The 10,000-nt window shown below is 46.2% G+C and overlaps 1 protein-coding gene across 1 annotated transcript in view; it reads right to left on the bottom strand.

Annotated features, from left to right (window-relative positions):
* efna4 (ephrin A4) overlaps positions 1-10,000 on the bottom strand; it is a gene marked incomplete at both ends in the record, with an annotated part of 34,517 nt that overhangs the window by 11,166 nt on the left and 13,351 nt on the right. Inside the window, one exon of the mRNA XM_080857761.1 lies at positions 1,609-1,907. Within this exon, the coding sequence (XP_080713887.1) occupies positions 1,609-1,907 (299 nt within the window). The remainder of the gene's footprint in view (positions 1-1,608; positions 1,908-10,000) is intronic.

The raw sequence follows: 10,000 nt of genomic DNA on the forward strand, positions 1-10,000 counted from the left end.
ATCATCTTGTCTGCGAGACCATGGGGTTTAACAAGCGAGCGCACATACACACACACACACACACACACACACACACACACACACACACATATTGTTACACTATCTTTGAAATGAACAATGCATACATGACACACAAACACACACACACACACACACACACACACACACAGTTTGGTGATGGCCCATTGTGTAGTTCTCATGAGTGGGGCACACAATAGGCTGTGTGCTGTGCATACTTTCTCTGTCTCTGTATCTGTCTCTCTCCCTCACGCAGGAACAATACTCCATTGTCCAGCAGACCAGAACACTCACTTATGTAAAGATCCTTTTTTCCCTCTCCGTCTCATCCATTCTTTTCCCCACGCTCACTCTCTCTTTTGTCATCCCTTGTTTGCCCTCGCTCATTCCTTCTCTGTGGCCCCCATTTTCTCTGCTCCCCACTCCCATCACTTGTTTTTTATACTCCTCTTTCTATCTTTCTTTCTTTCTTTCTTTTTCTTTCTCGCTCTCTTTCTCATCTGCGCATTGCTGTCCATTTTTCATTTTTGTCTTTTAATATTTTTTTGTCCTTCTCTGTATTGATCTTCTCTCCGTCCTCCTGTGTTTTGTCCATAATTCTTTGTCTTTTTCTCTTTTTTGTTTAGCTCAGTGTGTAGTTCATATTTGTCTTATGGTCTTAGCAGAGGAGAAGAAGGATGGGTGGATGGATGGATGGACAGACAGACAGACAGACAGACAGACAGACAGACAGACAGACAGACAGACAGACATATTTCACCACACTATGTCTGTGTGACACACAGCTATCATCTACAGAGGGCCACATACACCAACATTCCAAAGATATAATCTTCATATATCTTGTTTCATGTTAAAAATAAACAAGTATGCGTGTGTGTGCACAAAGACAGGACAGACAGACAGACAGACAGACAGACAGACAGACAGACAGACAGACAGACAGACAGACACTCACAACACAATGTAAAACAAGGATACAATCTTTACAAAGAGTCTTTGTTAAGAGTTTGAGATTCCATTTCACACATTTTACACAAATTGGTGTGTACAGAAAAGCTCACTCTCTCACTCTCCTGACTCCAGATAAGCCACCAAGGCAGTCTGGGCACTGTGGAGGAGCCTAGCCTTCCTACGCAAAACAAATTATAGGATGACTACCATATCTACATCATATGTCCTGAAATACAACCTTATGAGTGACTGCTGCATTCAAAACATGAAGCAAACACACACACACACACACACACACACACACACACACACACACACCAAGGAGCATCATAACTGAGTGGTTAAAGGCAGCCGCGCTGACCAGATCTTTCTGTGTGTGTTTATCTGTGGTGCTGAAGCTCTTGGGGTGGGGCTTACTGGGAGGTGCTGCACACACACACACACACACACACACACACACACACACACACACGCTCTTTTCTTCTACCTACTTTTTACTAACTCAAGAGTCACTCTGGTACACACACTCACACACAAAAACACACACACACAAACAACAATATAAACATCCTATTTCATACACACACATGCATACTCAACCTGTTTCATACACAAAACACACACAGTTTCACTCACAGCTATAGTAGTAGTGGTGTCCGGGCAGGAACTCGAAGCCCAGGGAGAACGGCGTGAAGCGCTGGATCTTCTCGGAGAAGCGCACGGCCCCGTACGGGGCGTAGGGGCTGTTGCACTCCCAGCGCTTGATGGCGCCGCGGGTCTCGTGGCAACCTCGGAAGCCCGCCTCCGGCACCAGGTAGAGCGCCAGCGTCTCCGGGGGCGAGGAGGACGACGGGAGGTCGGCAGGGTAGTGTGGGCAGAGGATGTCCAGGTAGTCGTTCAGATCGACCTGGATGGAGTAGTCCCCACTCACCAGCCTGAGAGAGAGAGAGAGAGGGATTATGCTGATTATATGGCATAGTTTACATTTTTCTTCAATCGTTGAATCCACAAAAACCATTTGAGATGCGTGTGTGGAGGTGAAGCGAAAGAGAAATATGCAAAGAGAGAAATTTGAGAGAAATGTGCAAAAGAAAGAAAAGACAGACAGGCAGACAAAGAGACAGAAAGACAGTAGAATGCATTTTCTGACATATTTAAGTTGTCTGGCATGTTGTGGGACATATCTATCTTTCTCTCTCTTTCCCACACACACACACACACACACACATATATATTTGTGTGGATGTTTGCTAGAGAGTGCATTTGTGTGTGTGTACACATCTGTTGGGCCTTCCCAAAACTTCGGAGCAAGTCTCAACGCACACTGGGACAAGGAGATACCAGCTATATGCTAATGTCACACAAAATGCACACACACACACACACAGCTTTAAGGAAAAGTCAAAGCTAATCAGCTCAGCATTAGCATAGAATGGACCCGGGTAAGCTTTTCTGCAGCCCTGGCCAACAGGGCTCAGCACATGCAGACACACACACACACACACACACACACACACACACACACACACACACACACACAAAGTGTAGGTGTAGGAAGTGAAAGACTGATGAGTGAAAGGGGGAACATGATGAGATGAAGGAGAAAAAAGAAGAAGAGAAGGCAGACAGAATGTGTAGAAAGAGGATTAGAAAGCAGGAGGAGGAGAAGAAGAGAGAGGTGGAGACACGTAAAGGAGGGAGGGAGAGATTGAGGGAAGGGGAGTAAACGAGGATTAGAAAACAGAGGAGGAGAGAGAGGTGGAGACACGTAAAGAAGGGAGGGAGAGATGTAGGGAAGGGGAGTAAACGAGGATTAGAAAACAGAGGAGGAGAGAGAGGTGGAGACACGTAAAGAAGGGAGGGAGAGATGGAGGGAAGGGGAGTAAACGAGGATTAGAAAACAGAGGAGGAGAGAGAGGTGGAGACACGTAAAGAAGGGAGGGAGAGATGGAGGGAAGGGCAGTGAACGAGGGGAGAAGAGGGGCCTAGTTTAATTAGTGGCCCTAGAGAGAGCCTGTTGGAGGACAGTGAGAAGACAAGATGGAATTTAATTGGTCTTTCAGCAATATGTGTGTGTGTGTGTGTGTGTGTGTGAATATGTGTGTGAATATATGCATATGTGTGTGTGGGTGGGTGGGAGGGTGGGGGTGCAGTAAGTGAGAGACAGACGAGAGGAAGAGGAGTGGAAGAGAAGAAGAGGGGAGAGGAGAGAAAGAAAAGAGAGGATGTGAAGGCAGGACGGCTGGTTCAGGTCTGTCACCAGGAGTCTTTGTAAAAGAGCGACAGAGCGAGCGAGTGAGGAGTCACTGGAGAGGAAAAGAGAAGGGGAACGGAGGGAGAGAGAGAAGAGGGGGGGGGGGCTTGTGGTTGGTGGTGCAGTCATCCTGAGTAACGTGTGGAGAGAAAGAGAGTGAGAGAGAGAGAGAGAGAGCGCAAGAGAGAGAGAGAGAGAGAGAAAAATAAACAAGAAAGAGAGAAAAGTAGGCGGAGAGATGTGTGAACAGATTATGTTAATTATTTAATGTTCCTTCTGCAATTACAGGTACAGATACATCCAAGTATTAATTAATCATTAATACATTATTAACACACTGCTTTCAAAGTTCCCAGACATGAGTGTTTAGTCAGCACAAACCATCAACATAAAATATTTGTATTCCCTTCTGGCATTTCATACAAAGGGTTTTTGTTGGGTTGTATTGATTGATGTTCTATTTGTGTGTGAGAGTGTGCATTTGTTCATGAAAATGTGTGTATATGAGTATGTGGAAGTATGTGGAAGTATGTGGAAGTGTGTGTGTGTGTGTGTGTGTGTGTGTGTGTTGACGGACTCCTCTTTAAAACCAGACCAAGTTAGGAGAGACAGCATAAGACAGTAGAGGAAAACACGTGAAAAGCCAAACCATCGTGCTTCTCTAGTGTCCCACTAATCAGCCGGCTGATCAATACTTGTGACCGAGAATACCCAATCAGTCAGCACAATGGCACCATGTCGATTGGAACTTGCTCAAATGTGAGTCTGACAACCTGATCAATTGCCAGGACTGCAACCCTGTGCACACCCACTACAATGCACAACTCAATTACAAGCAAAACATCAAAGCAGAGTCCTTGAATCATGATATACTGCACTTTTCATTTGAAAAACAGAAGAATTTTAAACCAATGAGTTTTAGTGTTCAAAGGGCTTTTGACATCTTGTAGCTCAACATGCTGTATTGGAACAAAAAATATTTTTTAAATATTATAAAAATGCAAACCTGTCAGTGTTGGAACACTGAACATTTGAAGATATAAACACAGTGTTTACATTCTGGCAAAAATACTCTGTTAACTGTAATGATAGCCTTTCAGAAAACAATTTCCGCATGTAACCACCTTTGTCAGCACGAGCTACACCGGGCCTAATCAAAAGTCAATTGCACTCAATACAGGTGAGTTGAACCTCTGATGAGCTTCTCCATAGGGGGACATTCGAAACTGAGAGCCTTGTAAACAGTAACGATGGCTCACTCAGACTGCTTCCCAGGAGGGAATTCTAAGTATGTGCAAGCCTTGCATGACATCAGAAGTAGCGTTGGTCAACAGCCTCCACTCATTTCCTATGGGGGATCTTAAAAGAGTAGAAAACATCCTGCCATAAACCTTCGACCACTCTCCTTTCCATTTCAGAGGAAGCAAGAGCAGCAGGATTGGTGCAGACCTAACAATGCCAACCTGTCCTTTCCATCTCTCCTTAGTGAGGAGGTGATGGAGATCATTTCCAAACACTGTTCATGACTTAGGAATGTATTAAATCAAGTGCCTTGTATTAATAATGACCTTGTATAAATCATGTGCTTATGTAAGCAGGAACATGGCTTTTCTGTGTTTCTGTGTGTAACTTAGAATATTAGGTGCCACTAAGTCTGCATATCTACAAGAGCATGTTTAGATCACAGGTGATAAGCTTCTTCCAACCTTGCAAAATGTCCATCCTCGCCTCGGACGTCAGAGATCCACCACGTGGCTATCCCTGCTGAACGCTAAACTTCTACTAGTTTTTTATATTGCTTCACTTCCAGCCTTGTGCTGGGAGTGAGCCCGATTGCAATTGCAATTGTTGATTGTCGAATAAATGTACTTATATGCAGCTCCGGAGTCCTGAGGTAACTAGGGTGAATTTTCACCTAAGAGGAGAAATGGAGTTGAAGGACTAGTTCAGTATTCAGAACACCTATCCATATCTCCTGCACTGCAACTAACGTTCCCTCACCACTGAACACAGTTGCAGTGCCTCTTTATGGATCAGAATGTAGCCGATTCAAATCAATATACTATTAGTGCGTTTTCCATTATCTGTTTAATCTGTTCAGCTCAAAGCACAGAATTATGCATACGTACGCTTCAAGATGACGTTATCGGTTTGCCCTCAACACATCTGATGGATATGAACAGAAAAGCACCAGGCTTGTACTTTATGCTGAGACTCATTCACAATACTGACTTGATCGACAACAACCTACATTACAGCAGAATTTGTCATGGTGCAATGCTGTGTTTTGTGCTTGGCAGACATGTCAATTAGGCTTTATTTGAGTGTATTAGGGAAACTATTATGATTCAGAGTCATTAGATAGTTGTCCCACCTTTAAAGAAAATTATCACAATTTAAAAAACTAAAAACTATGGGGAGACAGTCCAGAATGTATTTATACACCATCAGAGGGCACTTTGCACTGTTCTGCCCAACCTCCCTCCAACCCCCTTCCTTTCTGCCTCCCTCTCCACCTCTCTCTATTCACCGCACAGTGCAGATTTTTTACCCTAGATACACAGAAACCTAAGTGTGAACCCCTGCCTTGCCTTGCCTTGCCTTACACACACACACACACACACACACACACACACACACACACACACACACGTCTCCCCAGCTTCCCTCTAGCCGCCTATAGGAGTGGGCTCCTTGTCTGTGCAGAGAAAAGTGTCAATAGTTACAGTAGGTCCAGTCCTGTTCCCAAACTCATCTTTTGTTTGCTTTTCCACTCTCTCACAGTCTTACTACCTCCACCACCAGCTCAACTCACACAGTCTCACCACAACTTCCACTTTCAACTCCTCCACCTCCTACCCCTCAGTCTCACTACCTCACCACCACCTCCTACCCCTCAGTCTCACTACCTCACCACCTCCTCTCTCTCTCTCTCTCTCTCTCGCTCACCACCTCCTCTCTCAGTCTCACTACCTCACCACCTCCTCCTCTCACAGTCTCACTACCTCACCACCTCCTCTCTCTCACCACCTCCTCCTCTCAGTCTCACTACCTCACCACCTCCTCCTCTCACAGTCTCACTACCTCCTCCTCTCACAGTCTCACTACCTCACCACCTCCTCCTCTCACAGTCTCACTACCTCACCACCTCCTCCTCTCACAGTCTCACTACCTCACCACCTCCTCTCTCTCACCACCTCCTCCTCTCAGTCTCACTACCTCACCACCTCCTCCTCTCACAGTCTCACCACCTCCTCCTCTCACAGTCTCACTACCTCACCACCTCCTCTCTCTCACCACCTCCTCCTCTCAGTCTCACTACCTCACCACCTCCTCCTCTCAAAGTCTCACCACCTCCTCCTCTCAAAGTCTCACCACCTCCTCCTCTCAAAGTCTCACCACCTCCTCCTCTCAAAGTCTCACCACCTCCTCCTCTTACAGTCTCACTACCTCACCACCTCCTCTCTCTCTTACCACCTCCTCCTCTCACAGTCTCACTACCTCACCACCTCCTCCTCTCACAGTCTCACTACCTCACCACCTCCTCTCTCTCTTACCACCTCCTCCTCTCACAGTCTCACTACCTCACCACCTCCTCTCTCTCTTACCACCTCCTCCTCTCACAGTCTCACTACCTCACCACCTCCTCCTCTCAAAGTCTCACTACCTCCTCCTCTCTCACAGTCTCACCTCCTCCACTCTCATACCCCCCCTGCCCCCATTAACCCTGATACTGCAGGGGGCGAGGAAACAACATGTCAGCGTGCCAGTCAATGCACATAAAAAGAGAAAGAGAGAGGAGAAATAGAACAGGGAGAAACAAGATTGAGAGAAAGAAGACAATGATGACAAATGCCAAAAATGAGGAGGAAAAAAGGTATCCTTTATCGTTTTAGATGACTGCCTTCTGAATTGGGCCACGTCAAGGCTGCTTGGGCAAATGAAAGTGATGCTATTTGCTTTGGCTTCTCACACAAACACACACCAACACAAACATATGCACACACTCACATAGCAATATTACTAGACAGAACCATTAGTTCAGTGGTACCTATTATCTTAAAGCCAGCATGAGGGCAATGTGTGTTTATGGCCATGACACTCAAATCTCATGAAAATGGCTTGTAAATTACCATAGTGGACATGCATTGGCCCAGCAAAGAGAAAGCGAGAGAGAGAGAGAGAGAGAGAGAGAGAGAGAGAGAGAGAGAGAGAGAGAGAGAGAGAGAGAGAGAGAGAGAGAGAGAGAGAGAAGAGAAAGCGAGAGGGAGAGAAAGAGCGAGAGCGAGCTGTACATTAGCAAATGGCCTCACTCTCACAGATCGACAATAATGGAAGTGTTCATTTGTTCACAGATCGACATTTTGCACAAAATCAAAGGAAAAAAAGCACAAGAGTAAAGGTAATCAATGCAAATTGTTCACCCAAAGGACCTACCCACCCTTTGTGTGATAGTACACACACACACACACACACACACACACACACACACACACACACACGCCTCTTTTACCCTGTACTTTCCAACGCGGCTACCTGCAGCGAGCTAAAACGGGCAACGTTGCTGCCATTACTGACGTAGCTGCAGTCGCGTTAGCTGCGCACTGTAAATATATTGTGAGTACATGACAGTGGAAGTCCATCTACGCCAGTGGGCCCTTTGATCCCTTAATAAAAGGGAATAATTAAAGGCTGAACAACGAGCCAAGCTGTGGCTTCGCCACGGCGCCCTGCATACCAAAGCCCCTGCGCTAGCACAAAAACACACTCCTTCTGTAAGCGCAGGGCTAATTGCTAAACGGACCTGATAATTGGTCAACAATGCCCTGTTTGGTTATGACAAAGGAAAAATATGCAAACCTATAGCACAGGATGGGGGGGGGGGGAGGCTGGAGGAAAAAGTGGCGGCTAGGGGTGGGCGTGGGGAGGGGGGGTTCTTTCTTTAGCGAGCACAAAAACACTGCTGAAGATGGCGGGAGAAAAAGAGAGAGAGAGAATGGCGAGGAGAGATGGCCAAAAAAACAACAACAAAACAATATAAAAGCAGAGAGGTGAAAATTCTGGAGCAATATTTTTTTCAATCTCATTAAAAATGTAATACTCTTCAAAAATAAAGAAAGTAAACAATGAACAAGTAAATCAACAGAGAGCGCTGGACAGTACGGGCACATCAGGGATCAGGGCGAAGGATACACAGAGAGAGAGAGAGAGAGAGAGAGAGAGAGAGAGAGAAAGAACATGAAGAGAAAGCAAGAGAGTGAGAGAAAGTGAAACTGCGCACTAAGGGGACGGGTACCGGGGGGGATGTGTGTGTGTGTGTGTGTGTGTGTGTGTGTGTGTGTGTGTGGTGTCCACAGCTCTGGTTTCTGAAGGTGGTCTGAGCCTGTTCACTGGAGCCAAACCTCACCTCGGCGGTGGTCGCCAGCGTGAGGACGGAACAAGGGGAGAAGGGGGGAGAGAGGAGAAGAGAAGAAAGGAGAGAAGTGGAGACGGTCTTGGACACCGGGTAGCAACAGGAAACTCAATGAGGGGGTGGAGAGAGAGAGAGACAGAAAGAGAAAGACAGAGAGAAAGAGAAAGAGAGAAACAGACAGAGAGAGAGAGAGAGAGTTTCCGAGGAAGAAGGAAGAGAGAGAGAGAGAGAGAGAAAGAGAACACAACAGGGAATGGAACATTCTTTCCCAAAGCAGTTCCATCGCTTCAGTGCCCTTCCGCTCCACAGGGCTCCCCTCCATTGCAGAACAACTGCTGTCCTCTGACACCACAGAGAGAGGGACATGAAGAAAGAAAGAAAGAATGAAAAAGAGATAGATAGATAGATAGATAGATAGAGTGCTGATCAATGGCAAGATCAGACTCCCCCCCCCCCCTTCCCCTCCTCTCCAGTTGCCTGCTTGTCTCCCTTTCACACCCTCCTCTGCTTATCTTATTGAATGTGACGTGCATCTGACCTGGATCAAAGTCATCTCCTCATTCACCATTAACCTTCACCAGCAGCCCTCCTCCTCCTCCTCCTCCTCCTCCTCCACTACCACCACCACCATCTCTCTTTCGCTCTGATCAGGTCACATTAGTCTCATGGGTCGGACAGCCATGCTACAGCGATTAGCTCTTGAAGTCTCACGGCTATCCAGTGCCATACTGCACGCGTGCGCAAACACACACACACACACACACACACACACACACACACACACACACACAAAACACCACCAGAGCAGGACAATTACACTACAAACAAATCAGTGCAAAAATAAAGAAATAAACTACAAAGTGTGGGCAGACCACTAGAATACCATAGAAACAAGATATTACTCCTTTAATATGCTACTACAGGGTGCACACACACCCACACAGGCACACACACGCACAAGCACACTGACACAAGCACTCAAATTGAAAGCCTCAAATATGCATGCTGCACCCAGTTAAAAATACAACGTATGAATTATAATATCGGAATTCTGAATCATGCTACACCACACAATACAAAGCATCAGCCATCAACAACCAGGAATGCAGAGCATTTGACATGCAAATTTCATTCTTCAAAAACACACCAACCAACCAACCAACCAACCAACCAACCGCCTCCTCACGATTCCCAACCCCCCAAGCTTGGAAAAAAAAAAATATGACAGCCCTCCCCAACACATGATCAAATACCATAGCTCAAAGCCAACGTGTCAAAAGAGGGGCGCTCTATGAAAGCTTCTGCGCCAACATGGCTGTCATGAGTGGCAGGAACTCACTGTGGGGGCAGTTAAGGCTTTA

Source organism: Sprattus sprattus, assembly GCF_963457725.1.
Source record: "Sprattus sprattus genome assembly, chromosome: 19".
NCBI classification, from domain to species: domain Eukaryota; kingdom Metazoa; phylum Chordata; class Actinopteri; order Clupeiformes; family Clupeidae; genus Sprattus; species Sprattus sprattus.